We start from the raw sequence: 21,712 nt of genomic DNA on the forward strand, positions 1-21,712 counted from the left end.
GCATGTAACTGCGTAACACTGCACTGTTATCATTTACAGACGCTTTGGTGCATACCAAGAGGTCACAATAACAAAGGTGAAAAAAGAGGGGGAGGAAACAAAAGTGAAACATCTTCAGTGATTTTACACTGAATCTGGTCCATACTTGTAATTTCATGCTGAATATATTTAAGGTTGTAATATTTAAAGCAACTAATTGAATACACTGGCAAAAATGCCTGTCAAATTAAAGTGAACTTCCCCTTCCACTGCATTTTGCATATTTATATTATTTATTTGCATTTCATAACTAAGCATACAGCTCAATTGTTAATGGAGACCAAAAAAGCAACAAAGATTTGATATAAGTTCAATGCAAAAACCTTTAAACCTTGATCATTTGGAGAGGAGGCAGGCTGCCGGCCCATCAGGAGTTTTCTGAAAACATATTCAATAGTGCCCTCTCCTGTTGACACAGCATACTACAGCAAAGATACACAAAGCAACACCACTGCAGATGAAATACACTTTAGTGAGAAACTTGTTTTCCTTTACAGAGGAAAAAACACATTTGTAAAGCATCAAGTTCAACCTAAGAAACATAAAACTACTGAAAATATGAGATCCATCTTTGCCAAGAACACATGGTGTGACTTTAAAAATCAATTCTTTGTGAGTTTCTATGACACAGGGCTTCTCTGGAAGGTGGCATTGCCTGTAACAACTGCAGGGTCTTCTCTTCATCAGCCCGTTGTGCTGCTCGGGTAGAGACATGTTTATTCAACGCCTGCCTTATGTGTCCGTGTCTGTGTCTGGATAATGTCCACCCTCGGGCAACGGCTGGCTGTATTTCTGCTTGTATAATCAACCCTGCACAGCACTGACTGACCACAGCATCACCTTACAAGACAGCAAACAGACATGTAACACATGGCACCAACTGGAATTAAAACAAAAGGAGTGAATCAAAAGGCCGTAAAGCAAGTGGAATATTGAAATAGCTGACTGGTGATCACGTGTCAGGTTTCTAAACCTAAAACATCCACTTCAGTTTTATCTGCTTCTGCTGGTCTTTATTCCCCCCTGGTTGAGTTGAATTGCTGGTATTCTTGTTCATTTTCAACCGTTGTGTTGAAAGGCAAGTCCGTCACAGTCGCACCGCTGGAAGTGACGGTGTCGCCATCAAACCCAGAAGATGAATTCCCACTTTGAATCTCTGACATCTTCTCAACGTGGGAATTGAAACTGCTGCCCTCTGTCTGTGTGTGAGGTGAACTGACGGCGGAAAATTCTGCCGTCATCTCTTCGGATGGAGATCTGTTGTTCGGTTTCCCCACGGGGACGGCAGAGTGGTCCAACCACACTTGCTCTGTAGTGAAATTCTCACTCTTAAAGTTGAGCATGGGCAGGGCCGTGATGTTTGCACCAGGAGAGGATGTGATGTATGACGCAGCAGTGAGTCCATAGTCTTAGTAAAGGTGACATTAATTAAAATCCAAATTGATATTTATGATCTATGAACTGCACAATTTTACAAACTTTCCCCATAGCAACACTCACAAAATCTATCTCAGCTTCCCTGTAGCAACTCCATAAACGAATGCATTCCTGTTTTATTATTATTATTATTATTGCACCAACTTGAATCGCTAGTTAAAGTCCCCCTCTACTCAACACAGCTTTTCTTATTGTTACTCCTCTTGAATGTTTGAGCTTCACTGTCCACAGTGATTTAGAGTTTGACACTAGAAGGCCGTTTGTTTAAGATGTGTATGAATGAGCGGGATTTTGTGACATCACAACTAGAAACCAACCATAGACAAGCATCCAACTTACATTTACATTACTGAGACGCTTTTATCCAAAGCGACTTACAAGTGAAGAACTCACACAAGTGTGATGTGGAAATTGATTTTTTTGGTGAAGTGAAGACATCTCGTATCAGCAGTTTTTGAAATGAACAATATTTGCATATTCCTAGAAGAGGTAGATGTTACTGCTATATTTCAACATAGAAAATGCACTTAAAAGATGAAAACCCCCATGTCTTTGGGATGTAAGCTCAGAATGTATATTTAGTTGTTTATTGTAACCATTTGAATTTCTTACCGTATATATTTCACTTTTACATTTACCTCTGTCTCACTTTAAACTGTATGAAGGGTGCTAAAGTTGAAAGATTAAGTGACTGACTGAGCGACAAACAAAATTAAGTGCCTGGTGTGACTACAGTAAAAAGCCTTGCAATAGCTAGTGGTCAAAATATCATCCAATAATTAATCACCACTTTAGTTTTACTGTGCTCATCAGCAGAACACTCACCTGTGCATGGCAGTGTGTTCTCCATGGTCCAATGCATTTTGTGATTTGTCTCTTTGAAGGTGAGCACAACATCCACCCTGTAGAATGACTGCAGGAGTAGTTTGCTGTCTGCGCAGGTCTGTAAAACAAATCTGGTTTATGTTTTACACTGTAATGAATCCTTATGGGGAAAGACATGTCATAAACTGGACCAACTATAAGACACCAAATGGACACGGGAAATGTAAAAGTAAATGTGTTTCAGAACCAACCTTGGTCTGCAGTATTTGGGTTGTAGGAATGATCAGTGACACAAATTCACTTGTCTCATGCACAGTGAAATTATCCGTCTGGTTCACCGCCACATCGCTGACTGTCAGGCCTTCGTTGTCAGAGCTGCCTCGTTTGGTCAAGCCCATGCGTCGTTTGAAAATGTGCAGCACAGTCTCCTCTGCTGTGGATGTTGTCACTAAAATCAGGGATAAAATGTTTTACTCAGATCAGTGGTGGAGAGTAACTAAGTACATTTACTCTATCACTGTACTTGAGAAAAACTTTGAGGTACTTGTATGTAGGAATTTTCATTTGCCTACTGCCACCTCTAAACTTTTCTGATGGTTTCATTCAAATATCAGCTACAATATTTTCCAAAGAGGTAAAATATTATGCAACATTCAAAATTCCAATACTAAATACAATTTTGTGTAGCAGAACTTTGGTTTTTATTCTTTACCATCCTTATTAAGCAGCTGATGATCCCCTCAGATTTATCTCTTGACCCTTGGGGGGGGGGGGGCCCAACCAAAAGGTTGGGAACCACTGGACTAAACTATGTCGCTTCATATAAAGTAGTTAAAAGTAGCTGCAGTTTCACCACAATAATAAAACTGTAAAATTCTACATTTGATACTTTAAGAGCATTTTGCTGTAAGAGTTTGAATGCAGAACTTTAACTTATAGTTGAGTAGTTTTACATTGCTATAGAGCTGTGGTACTTTTATTTAATCTAAAAGGATCTGAGTCCTTCTTCCACTTCTAACTGGGATTAACATAAACAACGTTTGCCACGATGATGTGGCAAAGGGAAATAACTTCCAGTTCTGATTCTCTGCTTGACACCCACCCTTTGGACACACAGCTTCCATACTGTAGGCATACTGACCACTGACCAGCTTCAAGGCCAAGAATTCCCCATCAGTTTCCATTACCTGTGTTCAGAGTTGGACAAAGTACACAACCTCATTACTTGAGTCAAAGTACAGACACTGCTGGTCAAATATGACACCAATTCAAGTGAAAATTGTTTAGTCAAGTTAAAGGACTGGAGTACTTGCTTTTTAAAAATACTTTAGTATTCAAAAGGAAAGTTTTGAATGTCAATGCATAGTTGTATTGTTCCCCAGTGGATTTATAGAAACCTAATGACTCTGAAACAACTGACTGTAGAACCTGTGGAATACAGTATCACACTTGTAGGATATACTTCAAAGCCAATAGAAATTGCTATTAAAAGACAATCGAATCAACAAAAGGACAGCTATTGTCGTTGATGTATTTCTTTTTTTGTTTTTCCCTTTTTTTTTGATGCAGTGAGGAAGTTTGGTCGTGGTAAACAGCAAATATTTAGAATGAGAGGAATCTTTATTTGTGAAATTTCAAACATGGACTTAAGATCAGACTCTCTCAGTCTCTGGTGAAGAATCCTCTGCCTCATCTTCATCTAACATCGCCATCGTTAGGCTACTGCCAACTGTAAACTGCTACTGTAAAACATGACTGACAGTGGAGGAGTTGGCTGTGATTGTTTTTTTTCCTGTGATGCACACAGTTTATGGTCTATCACATTTTCAAAATAAAATAAAATTCATTCCTCAGACTAAAGTCATAATACAAAGTAAGAGTACTTCATAGAAATGTAGTGGAGTCAGAAGTACAATATTTTTTTTTTTTTTTTTTAAAAAAGCTTTTTAGTAAAGATACTGAAGATACTAAAAAAAAAAGAAAAATATACTTAAGTACAGCACTCAAGTAAATGTACTTAGTTACTGTCCACCCCTGCCTGTGTTAACAAAAATGACAGTCAGAAATAATTTAGTGAATTTAATTTGTAATGTTGCCAATGGTCACCAGGCGGCAGTATGATGCGTAAGCTTCCTTACCTTCATAGGGCTCAAAATCTCCTTCCTCCTGCCATGGATTGTAATATCTGGTCCGTTCATGTCAATGTCCATCTGGATCAGGCTGGCATCCTCCAGAGCTACAATGAGGTGATCGCTCAAAGACAGTGACCACTGCAACTGTGACGCAAAACCAAGCATGCAAACACAAAAACAGTCAAAGACAGATTTGTTCTTTTTTTTGCCTCTCTCCCTCTCTTATCCATACACATATACAAATGTATTTGAGAACATTTATAAGAATTAAATGAATTACTACCTCATTATTCCAGTTGTCATGGGGAACTTGTCTGATCACCTTAAGACATACAGAAATCCTATCAGAATTAGAAAGCAACCCAAACAAACTTTGTTGAAATGTGGCTAAATGCCAAATGAAAACAGTGAAATGTGAAATGTATGTGTGATGAACACCACTGAGCATTTACCTGAATATACTCGGGGTCACACTGGACTTGCTCTCTGGTGGGCAGTACAGAAACCACGGGGCACGTCATTATGAAACTGTGGCGTCTGCCTCCGAATCGATTTATCCTCTTCATCAAATTCAGTGTAAGCACGTGGAAGTTATGCTGAATAGTTATAATACAATCAGAGATTTGTCACCACCGAGCCGTGGTGACAAAGGTTGAATGTCAATGTCTGTATATATGGATTAGATAGTTCTTAAACGAGTGACATACCAGTTGCTGGACAAAACATCCAGTGTAACTGACTCTAAAAATGAAGTTCTTGTCAGGGCCTTTGTGCAGTGAGAATCCACAGGCAGACAGCTGGAGGTTTAGGTGATCCAGAGATGCAATGTTGACTTATGGAAAGAAAAGGCAATTCTGAGGCAAAGTACTCATTCTCATATTTATATCAATATTTTGCCACTTGATGGGTCAGAAACAATTACCTTGGACTTGTAAGGCCCTAGAGAGCCAGACTGCCAACCCTTCGATTCTCGCACTGTGAATCCACACCTCCATGTATTCAGAAAAACAAGTCACATCTCCCTCTGAAAAAGTACAAAATTACAATTTTCCTCAGATACCATGTGAAAGCATTGTAAACATCTGCAGTTATCATAGAATAAAGTTTTACCTGTTGATTTTGCTGTTGGAGTATCAACCCATTCTCTTTTCTGAATTGACAACACATTCCTCGTGATAAAACACTGTAAAACACTGCAGAAAAGAATGTAGAATCAAGTTTATATTTTGAAGATGGTGAATAGTTAAAGTCAATTTCTGTACAACTTTATGTCACTCACATCATTCTTAGAAGGATGCCAAATCGTACCCAATCCATGGCACTTCCACAGATGAAAACATCAGCAGGCAGTCTGATCCCGGCCTATTTATAGGTAAGTTGCGGGGGCTGATTTCACTGGGGAGGAGAAAAAAACACAGGTGTGTTTACTCTGTCATGTTAAAAGCAAGTAACAAAAGAGACACAAACAATGATCACTGTCTTCAGCATGTGTGAAAAACAGGTTTTAAAGCAGCTGTAGACCTGCTAACTTGAAAACTTTTTGTCATTAAATAATCTGTGATGATGATCTATTGTGAATTAACAATTAACATCCTGTTCTCCTATTATTTCATCTTAAGTTGCTTTATAATAATGATATGCCACAGCATCACATATATTTTTGCAGCTCTTCATTATTATGATGTTTGCACTGAGAAAAATGGAGATGTGTTCAAATCAAACTGTCTTTGATGGGTTTTTTTTTTCCTATTTTAGATTTCTTATATCATTTTATACACCCCAAATTTTAATCTAAAAAATAAGGTTGGAATAGCTTGAAGACGAGTTGTATGTAAATTTAGCTATAACTATATTACTAGCTAAATATCATTTTAGGCCGAATTATACATATCATAAACACATTTTATTATAATTATAGCGTATTCAAGTATCTGAAATGTTATCCATAAACGAATAAAACAAAAAACAAACTCATATATTATGGGGAAAACATTTTTTCACACGATACATAGTTACAAAATTATTTTTCAGTGCGCACCTTTTGTTTGGGTTTTCATGGTGAATCTTTATGGTTATACTTCAAAGGGGTACACCCGGAGCTTTAAACTGTGCCTATTGCAGGTCATACAACACGACAAGATTAATAATGTTAACCAAATAGCATTTAAGTCAAGTTTATAAAAAAATTAAGCGACAACTGGTGATCTGAAGCCATAGTTTTAGCTAAAAGTTTTTCATTTTTATTTTTGGCATCCCTACAAAAGTCAAGAGTGTGCCCTCCCAACTCGATGATGTCATCTTTACAAGGTGAGCAGCCATTTTGTTAGCAAGCTTTGAGGTTAGTGAGGGTAGCCGCTTTGGTTTGACGATTTTGTGCTTCAGTTTAGAATAAGATAACTTGTCGATGTTTTTACTTGGGCACAATTTTTGGCAACGCGTTCGCAGACAAGCAGGGGGCTCGTCTATTTGTTGACACGTCGCTAAACTAGATGGTCATTCATTTTTGAAGCTGCCTTGAGTTTGCTAGCTTGTTAGCTCGGTTAGCTAACTTGTTTACGCGTGCCGTCAGAGGGAAAGAAAACATTCAGCTCTCATGGCCGCCAGCTATTGAATGTGAGAGAGTTGGGAGTCTGGTTTCACACAGTTTGCCTGTCTGCGTTTGATTGCTCTTGTATTTCACTCTTGTCTATTCTTGTATTCACTCAGTTAGCAGCGGTAAACTTGAGCGAGGATCGACGTTCAAACTCGTGTGCATCATCCCAGTGTTTACTAATAACTCGAGCTCTATCAGTGATTCCTCCTGGACCAGAGCTCAGCGTCTCAGAGACCATGTCGGAGCTGTACATCCGTGTAGCTGAGGATGAAAACGAGGAGCCCATGGAGATCCCCTCGGAGGACGATGGGACTGTTTTGCTGTCGTCGGTAGCAGCACAGTTTCCAGGGGCGTGTGGTCTGCGGTACAGGAACCCGGAGTCCCAGTGCATGAGGGGAGTCCGGCTTGTGGAAGGTGTCCTGCATGCACCGGAGAACGACTGGGGAAATCTGGTTTACGTCGTCAATTATCCCAAAGGTGAGGCGGGTGTTGGTGTAAATAACTTGAGTTTTTCCAGTTACTATTGGAGCTACAGTATATGGCGAACTACATAAATGTAGTTTTGTTAGACTACATTTATGCCTCAACAACATCCTACACCTTTGGAATGGCCCGGAGCAACTAGCCAGGCCTTATCACCAATCGTCAATATTCTTGTGGCTGAATGGGAGCAAATCCCTGCAGCTAGGTTCTAAAAGTCTTGTGAAAAGCCTTCACCGAAGAGTGGAGGCTGTTATGCCAGCATATTATTGCCCATGGTTTTAGAATGATATACTCAATTTTACTGATGAAATTAAATTTATTTTTATCCTTCACAGATAACAAAAGGAAGATGGATGAAATAGATGCTGCCTCAGCTGTGAAAGTCAAGAGGGGCTTTCAGAAGACATCAGATCTCATTGTCCTCGGGCTGCCATGGAAAACAACGGAACAAGACCTGAAAGATTATTTCAGTACTTTTGGGGAGGTCATCATGGTGCAGGTAGTGACATCTCACACGGCTGTGAATATTTTCTTTTTCGTCAATATTTCTTTGCTGGACCTCGAGTGTAATAAGAATATGTTTTGGATTTCTCGTTTTCCTCTGTGTTCACTGCAGGTCAAGAGAGACGCAAAAACTGGCAACTCAAAAGGTTTTGGGTTTGTCCGGTTCACTGACTATGAGACGCAAACCAAAGTCATTGCTCAGAGACACATGATTGATGGAAGATGGTGTGATTGCAAACTTCCAAACTCAAAGGTAAGTTAAGCACCATTTCTTGAGCACAGAGAATGGTCAGGAACATCATGACTTACATCATCATGTATCAGTCGATGAGGTTTTGATGGGCACCTGGAGTTATATGTTCGATTCCTGTTTGACCATACATGGTGAATGCTGAATTCATTTTATGTCTCCTCGCCAGGAACAGGAGGAATTATGTTTTTGGGTTATCAGTCTGTCCACCTTCATTTAGCCTCAAGGATGAACTGATTAGATTTTGGTGGTCAAAGGTCAAGTTCGCTGTGACCTCACAAAACATGTTTTTGGCCTCTTGAATGTGATATCTTAAGACTGCCTTGAAGGAATTTGATTTGGCAAGAACATTCACTTGGACTCAAGGATGAACTGATTAGGTGATTTGATGGTCAAAGGTCAAATTATGTCACAATTCAACACAAATGTCTGATTGGATAAAATTATGAAGTGATGACATTTTATATCCAAATGGTCAAGGTCAACTTCACTGTGACATCATTTTAAGCAAAAGCACTTCTGGCCATTATTCCATGCTGTACCTCAGGAAGGGGAGAACCATTTTGTGACCATATTTGCAACTTTACTGTTTGGTGGACGCATACATCTGCAAGCCAGTAATTCTATTTAGTTTTTTTTGATTGGAACATCTCAGTCTGCAGTTTTGAGGATGGTTGGTTTTTGTATTTACAAGTAATGTTAAACCGTGATGACAAAATTACAAACAATCATTAAATAATATGGAGGATAATACATTGCATAAGACAGAAACGCTGCTGGCCCAGTTTTAGTTTGAAAGCTCCGGGGTTTGCGTTGTCGTCTGGATAGGCAAAAACGGAGACCTTTGGAAACCGTGACGTAGACACCCACGGTCGCTCCCTGATTGGGTCTCATCAGCCTCGACTACCAGTGGTGAATACAACATGATAATGAAATACAAGTGTTACTGACCTTGCTGTCTTCGTTAGCAGCTGTTGAGTTAAATTCTGCATTTTAACACGGCAGCTGTCTTTGCTGTTCCTCGTTCATAGTATTTTTTGCAACTAATCAACTGCAGAGTAGACAATCTGCTTCCTGTTTACACCAGCTTGCTCATGCCCAGTGTATGTGATTGCTCAGGTATGTATGTGTTTTCAGGTGGGATAGTATAGACAGATCTTTTCTGAAAAAGAGCTAAAACGGTAGTCTGGACAGAGATAGTTTTCATTTGAAAATGCTGTTTTCAAATGAAAACGTAGGTTATGGATATTAGCCTTGGCCTAAGGGGGCGTCCACTCAACTTTAGGACTGCTTTGAGCATACTCGTTGGGATTTATTTGCACAACACAACTATACATCCACTGTCCTGTTTAACGTACAGAACGGTATTGATAATATCACTGTTGACAACATATCAGATGCTTTCCAAATAATAAACCATGGATGAGAAGGGACATCAAGCTTCTCCTTAGCGACAACACAGTCTCCAGGTTCTGGAGCTATACAGTGTCACCAGATCCAACCTGAAGAGAGCCATCAAGGAGGCAAAGGCAGGTTACAATCAGAAAAACTGAAAGACACTTCAGTGATGGGGACCCTCAGTGTGTATGGCAAGGCTTTCAGTACCTCACAGACTGCAAAGGCCGCAAAGACCCCACCACCACCAGCAGCAGCAGCATCTTGCTAGCTGAAGAACTCAACCACTTTTTCACACACTTTGAGGTCAATGAGGTATATAAGGCACAGACAGGGACTGCACTGCTACCAGCCACTGGTAATTCAGGAGAATGCTCTGTAGTGTGCACCACAGGAATGCTGCCAGCCCAGCCGCTATTCCAGGGATGGCACTCAGAGACCGTGCAGATCAGTTGGCAGAGGTTCTCAGCAACATCTTTAACCTCTCCTTGTCAATATGCACTGTCTGCAAAGGCTTTAAGTCTGCGACTTGTGCCAGTCGCAAAGAGAACATCTATCAGAAGCCTCAATGACTACAGACCTGTGCCTCTCACCTCCTCTTTAATGAAGTGTTTTGAGAGGCTGGTCCTTTTTGTTTCAATCCACTTTGGACCAACACCAATTTGCCTACTGAGACAACAGATCAACACAGCCCTCCATACTGCAATGACCCATCTGGAGCACCCGGGAACATACGAGAGGATGTTGTTTGTGGACTTTAACTCGATACAATCATCCCCCAGTAGAATGGCAAACTGCTTGACCGAGGTGTCAGCCAGCACACATGCATATGGAAGACTTTGTAACAATTGTCCACAGACTGTCAGGCTGGGAGCAAATCTTTCCCCAACCCTGACAATCAGCACTGGAGCTCCACAGGGCTGTGGGCTGAGTCCTCTTCTCTACTCACTCTAAACACACAACTTCCCACCCACCAACAACACAAATACCATTTGTTGTAGATGACAGTGTGGTGGGAGTCTGCCTCTTAGATCTTTACAGATTTTGTTGTACAGCTGTGCAAAGACAAAAAAAAGCTTTGTCTTCTATTCTTCCTCCTAATTCACTTTTTTTTTTAAATGATACATTCACTGGATTGCAATGGATGAAGTCATCTGCTCTAGTTTTTTTAACCTTTATTTATGTCACAGATTTGATTTATGGCTGTGTCTCTTTGTCCTCTCAGGCGTGTCCTGATGAGCCAATGCGGAGCCGTAAAATCTTTGTTGGCCGTTGTACAGAGGACATGACAACTGATGACCTGAGGCAGTACTTCATGCAGTATGGTGAAGTCACTGATGTCTTCATCCCCAAACCTTTCCGGGCTTTTGCATTTGTCACATTTGCAGATGACCAGGTGAGATTCATCATGAATGGCAGAGTTTGAGTATTAGTAGATGTCATAATTACAAGCTGATGTACTTACTATGTTCTAAATTGTAAATTACAAAACTACAAGGCAGGTGCATCAGTCTTACTGTGTTAAAATATTACAAATTACAAGCATAGAAATATGGTATATGAATAAAAAAGAGTATAAACAGTATTAAAAGGGGGTATTGCACTGCAAGTGGCAGATATGATGACTTAACATCACCAGATTAAGGTTGAGGTATATAATAAGTGCATGTGATAACAGTAATCTTCTCGTCACTTATTTCTCAGGTTGCCCAAGCCCTATGTGGAGAGGACTTGATCATCAAGGGTGTCAGCGTGCACATCTCCAATGCAGAGCCCAAACACAATAATAGTAGGCAAATGATGGATCGTGGGCGGTTTGGGGCTGGTGGGTTCAGTCAGGGCTATGGCAGTAATCGTGGTGGGCTAGGCAGTGGTAGCAGTGGGGTTAACTTTGGGGCTCTCGGTCTTAACCCGGCAATGGTGGCTGCTGCCCAGGCAGCTCTGCAGAGCAGTTGGGGAATGATGGGCATGCTGGCTAACCAGCAGGGTCTGACCACAACAGCAGGCACAGCCACTACTACCCGAGACCAGACGTATAGCTCTGCCAGCACCAGTTACAGCAGCCCTAGCTCAGCTAGCCTCGGCTGGGCTGCAGGCACTAACACCGCCTCAAACAGTGGCTTCAGCTCTGGCTTTGGCACATCTATGGAGTCTAAGTCTTCTAGTTGGGGAATGTAGATAGTTTCAAGTTGACCCTTTTTTTGCTATTAGGCTAATCTGGTAAGTATACCTATAGAGGGGAACTGCTTATATCTTTTTTCCAATTATTTAAAAATACACTGCCTTTTATTTTGTTAAAGAGAAAATTTGTACTTGCATGTGACTGATGATGTAGTCATGCACTGAATGGGTGAAAAGTTTAGTTTGTTAGATGAAACTGCCACACTACCTTTTTTGTTTTTGAGAAAATGTCACAGAGATGATTGTGCATGCGAGATAAGTATTTATAAACATGCACGAGTATCTCAAGAGCTCCTCAGCCCCTTGTAAAATGGGTTTGATATAATTATATATCTGTAAGTTGTATATGTGCATTTGATTGCATCTTTTTGTTTGTTTTTGTTTGATATCTTTTGGAAACGCCTTCATGAAAATCTCTTCTGCAGTTCACCAACTCTTTCCCAATTTCCCGGGAGGAAGCGCCTCATTGGCAGCAATGTTCGACAGATCTCAGTATCAGTTCCCCTCTTCCCATGTGTAAATGCTTTGTCATCAAAGAACACAGCTTCACTCTGCATATACTGTGTTAGACGGTGGGTGTTCTTTTTTCCTCTCCCCTTTTTATGGATATAGAAATCTTGTCTGCTCTTGTCGCTTTTCAAGATCAATGAGTGGGATTTGTGTTGGACCGTGTGAGAGTGAGCGAACGGGAGCGTAAAATGAAAGAAAGCAAGTGTGAGAAGGACTGTTTGTGCAAAGTTTTTTTTTTTTTTTTTTTTTTTTTTTTAAAAGAGACAAATGCGAGAGTTGAGAAGAACCTGTGGCTTTGTGCGAGTGTGAGAGGAAGAAGCAAGTACGAGTGTGTTCCTAATGGCCATCAAAAGGACATTTATTGCGTCTCGAGATCCTTAAGGTCTCTGCTTTTTCTCATTGTTTTCTATCAACCTTAATTCTTTAAACACAGTGAAATGTCAAGTGCAATGAGTATTTGTATCCTTTCATAGCTTTCTCTTGCTGTCTGATTTGATGTGAATGCTGTGTCTGGTTGCGTGTTTTATTTTCTCCTTGTTACCACCCTCTCTGTGTGAAAATGTGACTTTGTGCTAGTGAAGTCTGTGTGGGGGGGAAAACACTGAAAGTGTGTTGAAGTTTGCAAGTGAGCTCAGAGGTTGATGTGGTGAATGTTTGACAAGTTCCCATTGAAAGTTTGTGTTTGAAGTGGTTACGAATGCATTTTCTATGTTTTGTGAATCAAAGGGAAGTCTGAAATAAAACTGAATTTGACTAGGTATAATACCCTCTTGACAGTGGCTTATTTTTGACTTTACATTAATTGAACTGCCAACACTTTAATTCACATGTATAGGGACCTCGGACACGGGCAGCCCAGGTTTTCGTCTGAATCCAGGTTGGAGTCAGTAATGGAGAAGCTGAAGACTTTGGTGGGTGGGCCGCTGCAAACCAACAATGAAATTGCTGCACGACTGCCCAAATCCTGAAAAGGATCTTCTTCACCTCACTAGCAAGAAACCTTGGACCATCCCTTATTGAAATTTAGAGTGGACCACACTCAATTGGGCTAGGGTAGTTTATACCTACAAATGTCACAAATAGGACCAAAGTCACACCTGCAGATTGGCAGTGGTCATACTTATTCTCTCTCCAGACTTGTGAAACCCAAAGCCTGCCTTAAATCTAAAGCATGTATTTCTGTCAGTAAATACTTTATTCTCTGTCCTCATAGCAGTTACTGATATCTCACTGAAGTATTAACTAGTAGGTTTCTTTTCAATGTCGTCAAAAATTATTTCAACAAGGCAGGAAGTGTTCTTGTTATTTCGTTTACCTTGATTGTAAAGTGGTTGAAATGTATGAGCTGACTGATTTTCAAAGGGACTTAAACAACTGACTGAACATGCCAGCAACTTTGTATATTGAAAGATTTTAGTATTGCGGTGTAAAATAAAGGTTTTGAGTTTTTAATCATCTGTTGTCTCTCAATTTAGATTAATCTAAGTTTTTTTGTTTTGTTTTTTGTTTTTGTTTGTTTTACCGAGCTCAGCCTGTAGCTCTTATTTTTAAAATTTTTCATATCTTTAATTCGATGGAAGCTTCGATTGTCATAAAATGAGCTAAAAAAAAAAGTGTCCTGCACTTTGTAGTGTTGATGCTGGCTGGTTGGTGAGTGTAGCTGTATTGTTCTGCCTGCTGGCGGTGCTGCTGTGCCATTTTGTAGGAATTTGTGGGACAATAAGTCACTTTTTCTGTATTGAAATTTAATCCTTGCTTTAGACTGTGAAGGCTTGTGAGAGTCTTTGTGTCTTCCTGTCCTTGTGGAGATTCGTTTTTACACCCATTTAGGAATATGAAGAATTGAAATGGATACTTAGCAACTCCTGAAACTAACTTAGTTAAAAACAAACAAAGAAACAAAAAAAATCCTTTGCGATGCCCAGAGATGGAGGAAGTTTGGAGAACAGTCTGCAACACAAACCCTAAAGTACATCCCTGCTGGATGTCATCAACTACAGATATTATGAAAAAAAAATACTAATAATGTAGCAAATGGTGTAAATCGTGACATAATTTCATTGGCCTGCAAGTGCACACGGTTTTTGGGAAAAAGGGGGAGGCTTTTTTAAATAGTCAGCAATGGAAAATCCTATTTTTGGTATGGAAGTATTGGTATGAATTTCCATTCAGAAGAGCTGTGTGACATTCTCTGTCACACCAAATGAAATAATTAGAGAGCCAAATTCAAAATTATGGAGAAACAACAAAAAAAATGTAACCTAGTAATAACCTGAATTTTCATTCTGAGCTAGATTATACACTTTGATCAAGTCCCGATCGGTTTAATTTACTTGAAGATCAAAGAATAACAATTGTACAGGTCTTCGGAATACCCTTGTCTACCATTTTATGGTTGTGGGGCTCATTCATTTCCTGCATGGTCGAAGGTAACAGTTACCATTTCACACAGTCATAGCCCACAGTCAACCTTTTAATAACAACTTTAATTGAAGCTTGCTGCTCTACACATTGTGACTTAATGTCCTCTCTCTCACTTGAAAGCAGGTTTAAAAGGTCTTCCGGAAGAGGTTCTTGCACTGTGGTCTGTCCCGGGAGGCCATCCTCTCTGCCGACTTCTTACTGAGGTACTTTTCTGGATCCATGAACCCAAACTGCAGCTCCATCATTCCTGAAAGCATTTGCTATGATTTCCCCTACTCCTCCTGCAGCGTCTAATGTAACCACAAATACAGTGATACACATGCTGAATATACAGTGTATGTGTTTCTGATGCTGTAAGCTGCTTTTGATCGTATGTATTGTCGTAAATATTATCCGAAACTATTTAAGTTTAAGTGGTCAGGTAAAATTTTATTGAAATCACCAGATTAAATGACCAAATGGACTAGACTCACTCTCATGATGACCACCGTGCTCAGTCTGCTGAAGATCAGACTTTAACCACTGCTGCCTGATTTATAGTCCCTCACTCATGAGTGATTCAGTCGACATCAAAGGTATAATTACCCACATTAAGCCTCTCCATGTACCCACACACAATTTTGTCATGTTCCTGTCCTCAGCTTCTCAACGTTTTCTCCACATGGCTTCACAAATGACCAGTTTACAACTTTAAAGCCTGTGATGCTTAAATTGTGTTGTCTGTTTGTGTTGTTTTTGGTATTGACTGTTTTAATTACATTAGACATGTAAAAGCCCAACTAGAGGCAGGAGTCGAGAATTAGCAATAGCTATAAACTCTTTCTGCAACACATTAGTTTCATACTCTATCTTGAAACTATGTTAAAATGCATTGTCCCTATCAAATAAATAACTAAACTGAACTGATCTGAACTAAATTACTGACTGAGTACAAAACTGAGTACAGCCCTGTTCAAAATTTACCATCTTACAATAACTGTATTATTTTAAGTTGAAATGTAGGGTATTTGACCTGATGTATAATCAACAAACAAACAGGTTAGATAGACCGCATTGAAAATACGAGTCCCAAAGTAAAACCTCAGTGAAACAAAAGTGATCTAACTGCATTAACAAGGTTATAACAGAACCTGTGAACACCAGAGCTTTCTCAGTTTTGGCCTGGTTTGTTCCCAATGCAACGTGGGTAAGGAAAAACAAGAAGCCAGATTTTGAGACTTCTAAAAGACGGGAGAGGGTACAACAGTAGGCTACAAGCCGAAACACAGTTACAGCAGTGGTTAGGAAGTATAAGAGGAGCCATACTACCGATAACAAAGTCTTAAAAAAATTACGTTAAAGTCTTATCAAGTCGTACAGTTTTGGTTATTAAAGAAACAACACCTCCTGAGTTTAAAGGAAAATGAGAAAATTCAACCCAACTCAAGGTTCAAAAGGGAATTTCTCAAACAGTCTCTCTGTTATCCATCTGTGCAAATATTTCCAACAGATTTGGAGCCACATTGTGCCCCATTGAGGACTAACTGAACAGGCCATATTTTACAGACCAAGTTCCTAACAAACAAACTTGTGATGACTGATTAGAAGTAGTTTTTTTGTTAGCCCTGTATAAAGTGGCATATGCCATTTTGACATATTGAAATGGAATTCAGGTTCAATTCACAATTCAAGTTGTACTGCAGTTAGTGAACTTTAATAGTCCAAGTTCTTCACCTCAATGCCTCTGCTCTGAGGGTTTATGGGTTTTGCCGATGGTTCTTTTCAGCAGTGTTCTCTGTTTCACTGTTTTTTACATTTGGTTCCTTCTTCCATCCTTGACCTCAGCTCCTGTGTGACCACCATGGAAACACCATCAATGCCAAAACCAGAGTCAACATGTTTTATCATGTTAATTTCAAGGGATAGTTCAGGTCATTTGACGTGGGGTTGTGTGAGGTAGTCATGCATAGTCAGTGTGTTAATGCAGTAGATTCGGATCAGAGCACTGCCAGTTAGGAGAGGCAGCAGGGAACACGGTACACTAGCAGAAGGAATAGTAGGCTACTGTATTCCTATGCACAAGTGCACCTACAGCTGAGAAAGAGCTAAACTGCACTTTGTTTTGATACACGAGGCGTACATTTGAACAGATATTGGATTGTTTCAGTGGGCATCGTTTAAAAAGGTCTTTTTTTCTGCAGGCTCTGCCTCTGTGCTGCTGCTTCTGGCCTCCTCTCGTAACTGGCAGCGCACTGATCCAAATCTACTGCAGGTAATACACTGGCATGACGACTACCTCGCTCCACATCAGATAACCCCAACTATCTCTTTAACTTGTGACAGATGTAGAGCTGTACTCTTTAAAGGAGTTAAAGCTAAGGAAAAATTCATTTAAATTATGCATTGTGGTTTGTGTATGTTTTGTCAAAATAGTATGGGAACACATGGAGCACAAATGAAACAAACCTTATAACACAAAAGTTTGATTGGTTGCATTGACTTGTTTATTTACTTGTAGATATGTAAATGATATGATAATGGTGTTAATGCAATGCAAAGTTTATTTTACATGGTTTCCCGTCAGGCTTGTTTACTAACTTACTAATGATTTGGAAAGCCACACAACTGTTTATGTAAGGTCTCACACCTAACAAGTACCTTTGACTTTTTTCCCTCCGTGTCCCTTCTCGGGCTCCGTTTAACGTCACAAAGGCGTCACTATGACGCCACTACATAGCTCTTGCTCAGTCTGTTCCTTTTATACGTCACAGTCGAATGTAATCAGTACCAAAGGTTAACAGAACACCTCAGTAAAGGTTTTCACTCATTTCAGCTGTAACTGTTAATCTCCACAAGCGAAACGAAAAGAGCAGCAGATTCTTCCATTCACATTTTTCAGATTCAAACTCATTCTAAAAAAGAAAAGAGCATGCTGGCCCTGGGTTGGTTTGTGGGCTCTTTAGTCACTAAAGGTGCCAGGAGACTCGTCGAGCATTACTTTCCACCGGAAGAGACAGAGGCAGCCCCCCCTGCCAGTCCCACAGATAAGCCGGGTTCAATAACAGCAGCTGGGCCACAGGCTGCAACTGTTTGTCACAAAGTCTGCAGGTTTTCCAATGTGCATAATAACTGCTGGATGAATGCTTCGTTACAGGCTGTACTGAACATGAGGGTCGTGCAGGAGACACTAGCGCACCGCCCCCCCGAGTATTTGACACGACTGTCTACAACTCCACAATTTGCTGGTCTGTTTTTAACAGCCCTCAATAACCCAGGGAGGGTTTTCACTACAGCAGAAATCTACGAGGTTCTGGCAGAGCTGAGCGACAGAGTGCCGACACTGAGACTGGCGCAATACAATGATATACTTGATTTATTGGAGCACTTCTTGCGCTGGCTCAATCAATGTGGAGTGAGAACGACCGCTGAGATAAATGAACCAAGCACGTGTGAGCAATGTACATTTGCCCCACGGAGATGCACAGCCACGAGTATTTATTTTTTACCACCGATGGGTAAAAATGACACAATTTTATCGCTTTTGATGCGTGATATGAACGCTCCGACGCAATGCCCGATGTGCGGCTCTGAAGTACGGATAGAAAAGGCCCGGACCTGCCCTGACTTTTTAACTCTGTATTTGTCTCGAACAGCTGATGACGGGTCGATCCTGAGGGAGCCCGTGACTCCATCAGAATTAATAGAAATCCCAATGGATGAAAACACGGCACAGATATACAGACTGTCCTCTGTCATTTGTCACAGAGGTATCAACACAGACCGCGGCCACTTCTGGTCATATTTGTTAAAAGATGACGTCACTATCCGAGCTGATGATTGTCAAATATCAGTCTTACCAGGAGGAAGACCGTATGACGTACACGAGAGTGGCTTAATTTACTTCTATGAAAAGTGCACATTACCTAGTGATTAATGGGCATTTTCCCCCTCTCATCCAGCGACCACGTGCCTGATCTGAGGAAGGAAAGACATCTTCACCTGCGGGTCAGACGACAACAGGACCAGCGATTAACACCTGAGGGCAGCACCGAGTCGCATGCGTTTGAATGGGTTTTCTCCGGGTGCTCCGGTTTCCTCCCACAGGAAAACAAAAACGTGCAGCTGAAGGTAAAATTCCCAATCATCTCCACAGATCTCATTTCACAGATCTCATTCCCATTATTAATGAACACAGATACATTTCAACCCATTTACCAGAGACGGACATCTAACAATTTGCAATAAGCTAGTATTTGTAAAAAATTTAAATAAAAATAAATTAAAAAAATAATTAAAAATATATAATCCCTTTTCAAATATTTTTTTTATATGTTTTAACATTCACTGGTTATGTCATGTAAAGACAAAACAAGGGGACTTCTTATTTGATTATCTATATTTTTAGGTTCTAGTGGCAAACTCAAGGCGTCATAATCATTTCCTGAATTGAAGAGGTTTATATTTACAGAAAAATACCTTCAGTCCTCTCTTCAATACCCTTCAACAGAGAGGACACTCTTGTTTTGAGGGCAGCCACTGATATGAGTTTGGGAATGATGTTGGCCTCCCATATTTTTAAGAACAGGTCCATTTTCTGCCTTTAAGCTTGCCAGCTTGCACAGAGGAGAACAAAAAACATATTTTGAACAATCACCTACCAAATATTAAACTGTGATATTTAAGAATTAAGTAGGAAAGATGAATGGATCTCACATTTTTGGCCACTTAGTAGCAGCAGGGTAAGTTGAAAACACATCTTACATTACATCACATGCAAACAGACACAGCAACATTGGGATTTGTTTGGAGTGGTGTTGGAATGCAAGTCCAATATTCGTGAGACTCCTGAGAAGAATAGCCAGCTGTTTAGCTGCCAGATGTTAAACTTTCCAGCAGCAGTTTCTAACTTGCTGTTTGTTGCCGGGCATGATATGTACAGTGGGTTTGTCAAAGCTTTGTTACTGAAAACAGCTGTCTGCTGCTGGAAACAGGGTTGCTGACAGATTTGGGTGACTGTTTTCTGTGACACTTCAGTATGGGCAACATCTCCTACATCTCCATTTGATCACATTATATAGGCATTTGGATGAAATGACTAATGTGAAAAGTGAAGCTCATGGTAATAAAACCACGGTGAATAATGACCCTCTGAAACTGCATTTCAAAGCATTGATCAGATGATCACAAACATGATGTTACTCTGTGTATGATGGATGTGGACGTACGGTGTGCTGACATGTTTCATGTTTTCAACAAACATCTCTCCACCAAATCTCCTATGCAAAGTTTCACAAGGGCTTCCTCAATCGCACTGATGGGACTGTAGTTTCATACGCCAGAATTTGTGGGGCTGGTGACTGTAAGAGTTGACGTATGACGTGTTCTTCTGTGTTAGTTTGTGCAGAGGGAACAACAGGCACAGGTAAGACAATGATCCATTTTAGTGAAGTGATCAGTGGCGTTTATACAAATGCTTTCCTTGAGTAAATGCAGTCTGAACTTGACTCAACAGAGAGCTGATGGTAGCAGTAAGTCCATCAGTCTGAAGAAAGACGACAGAGAGGGGACGTCGTACTGACGTAGAAAAACAAACTGAGATCTTTTAGGGGGGAAAATAAAGAATACAAAAACAAAATTATGCAGCTGCATAAGTGTGCATACCCTCTTATAATTGGGGATGTGCCTGTGTCCAGAATTAACCAATCGCATTCCAACTCATGTTGAATAGTAGCCAGTACACACCTGCCATCAATTAAAGTGACTCTGATTAACCCCAAATGAAGTTCAGCTGTTCTGTGGATTTTCCTGACATTTACTCAGTTGCATCTTACAGCAAAAGCCACGGTCCACAAAGAGCAGAGACAGCATCAAATGATCTCATTGTTGAGAGGTATCAGTCAGGAGAAGGGTACGGAAGAGTTTCCAAGGCATTAGATATACCATGGAACACAGTGAAGACAGTCATCAACAAGTGGAGAAAAATGGCACAACAGCAACGTTAGGCTCAGTCTTCCTCCTGCTTCATCGTGCATCGGCGTACTCTCTGCTGCTTGCTCAGTCTCCAGATGATTCAGGGGACTCAGCCTCCATCTGCACTGCCTTCACTCAGCCCTAATAGCCCCTTATGCTCCAACACAACCTGCATTTGACATCAGGCCTCATTAAGAATACAAGGCCTCTAATTGTAGAGAATGTTCTGTGTGTCCTCCAGATTCATTAAGTATCAGAGAAAAAGGACAGGAACACGGACGTTCGGTTTTCATTAACCATCAGGATGAATTCATATAACTGAGTCATTTGGAGGATGAGCTGTGTGAGGGCCGACGCTGGTGAACCTCAGCCTGAGTGTATGTATGTAGTTAGGACTATGAATGACAGTGTGTATATACTGTTTGTTCTGCTGTGTTCCCCTTCAGGATCAAAGCTCTGACATGACGAGTCAAACAAGGAGGTCTTCGAAATATTCCCACACGGTGGAAGCTCGCTGTAGATGTCGACGCCAAGGCTATCTCAGCACAGGTGCACTGAGGTGAGGTTTTATTTACTGTTTAACAGCAGGTGTGATAACAGCTGTGACACACTCCTGTCAGGTGCAACATCACTCAGCGCTGTTAGCGCCTTCATGTCAGCGGCAGACTGCAGCTGATTCTCTTTTAAATTTGCTTCTTAAACACACTCCTGTTTCTGTGCTGCAACAGTTTACTGATCTGTTCTGTTCTGACATTTAATTACCTTTCTCTCAAAATGATTAGTTTTTACATTTATTCTCATCTTCCGAACATCCACACTTCTGACAGCAGAGTTTGTGTTGCCAAGTCAAATATAATCTATATGTGACTCCAAACCTTTTGAGCTGGTGACCCCCCCAGTTTTCTTTGGAGTGCTCTATGCCTCTATCCATCAGCCAACAAGTCCCCAAAGAGATGTGAACCGAGGACATTGTGATTCATGGTTTGCACC

At 40.6% G+C, this 21,712-nt stretch overlaps 3 protein-coding genes across 5 annotated transcripts; 2 read left to right on the forward strand and 1 right to left on the reverse strand.

Moving 5' to 3' along the window:
- Window positions 1-283: 283 nt before the first annotated feature.
- On the reverse strand, window positions 284-6,027 carry ciroz (ciliated left-right organizer protein containing ZP-N domains). The gene is given in 12 exon segments (XM_023427734.2): window positions 284-1,063; window positions 1,065-1,447; window positions 2,302-2,419; window positions 2,553-2,749; window positions 3,404-3,488; window positions 4,440-4,577; window positions 4,717-4,755; window positions 4,886-5,029; window positions 5,141-5,265; window positions 5,356-5,457; window positions 5,544-5,626; window positions 5,713-6,027. Coding segments are annotated over 12 exon segments (1,503 nt in total). The 5' UTR covers window positions 5,751-6,027; the 3' UTR covers window positions 284-1,012.
- Window positions 6,028-6,759: 732 nt separating this feature from the next.
- Window positions 6,760-13,801, forward strand: tardbpa (TAR DNA binding protein a). 3 transcript variants are annotated; one of them, XR_002761879.2, is made up of 7 exons: window positions 6,760-7,503; window positions 7,845-8,008; window positions 8,126-8,266; window positions 10,884-11,054; window positions 11,363-11,447; window positions 12,265-12,411; window positions 13,185-13,801. XR_002761879.2 is itself a non-coding variant. In XM_023427497.2 (6 exons), exons 2-6 carry the CDS (start codon window positions 7,263-7,265, stop codon window positions 11,834-11,836), a joined length of 1,191 nt encoding a protein of 396 aa, XP_023283265.1. In that variant the 5' UTR covers window positions 6,760-7,046; window positions 7,140-7,262; the 3' UTR covers window positions 11,837-13,112. The 3 variants fall into 3 exon arrangements, 2 of the variants coding, with proteins under 2 accessions (XP_023283265.1, XP_023283264.1); XM_023427497.2 differs by lacking the exon at window positions 13,185-13,801 and having other exon boundaries at window positions 6,760-7,046; window positions 7,140-7,503; window positions 11,363-13,112; XM_023427496.2 differs by lacking the exon at window positions 13,185-13,801 and having other exon boundaries at window positions 11,363-13,112.
- Window positions 13,802-17,681: 3,880 nt separating this feature from the next.
- On the forward strand, window positions 17,682-21,712 carry LOC147817896 (uncharacterized). Its single transcript, XM_087179697.1, has 2 exons — window positions 17,682-18,880; window positions 21,169-21,712. Exon 1 carries the CDS (start codon window positions 17,682-17,684, stop codon window positions 18,684-18,686), a length of 1,005 nt encoding a protein of 334 aa, XP_087035823.1. The 3' UTR covers window positions 18,687-18,880; window positions 21,169-21,712.

The sequence above is a fragment of the Seriola lalandi genome, unplaced genomic scaffold, assembly GCF_002814215.2.
Source record: "Seriola lalandi dorsalis isolate HSWRI2012SDOR001 ecotype SW California unplaced genomic scaffold, Sedor1 jcf7180002054861, whole genome shotgun sequence".
Classification (NCBI taxonomy): Eukaryota; Metazoa; Chordata; class Actinopteri; order Carangiformes; family Carangidae; genus Seriola; species Seriola lalandi.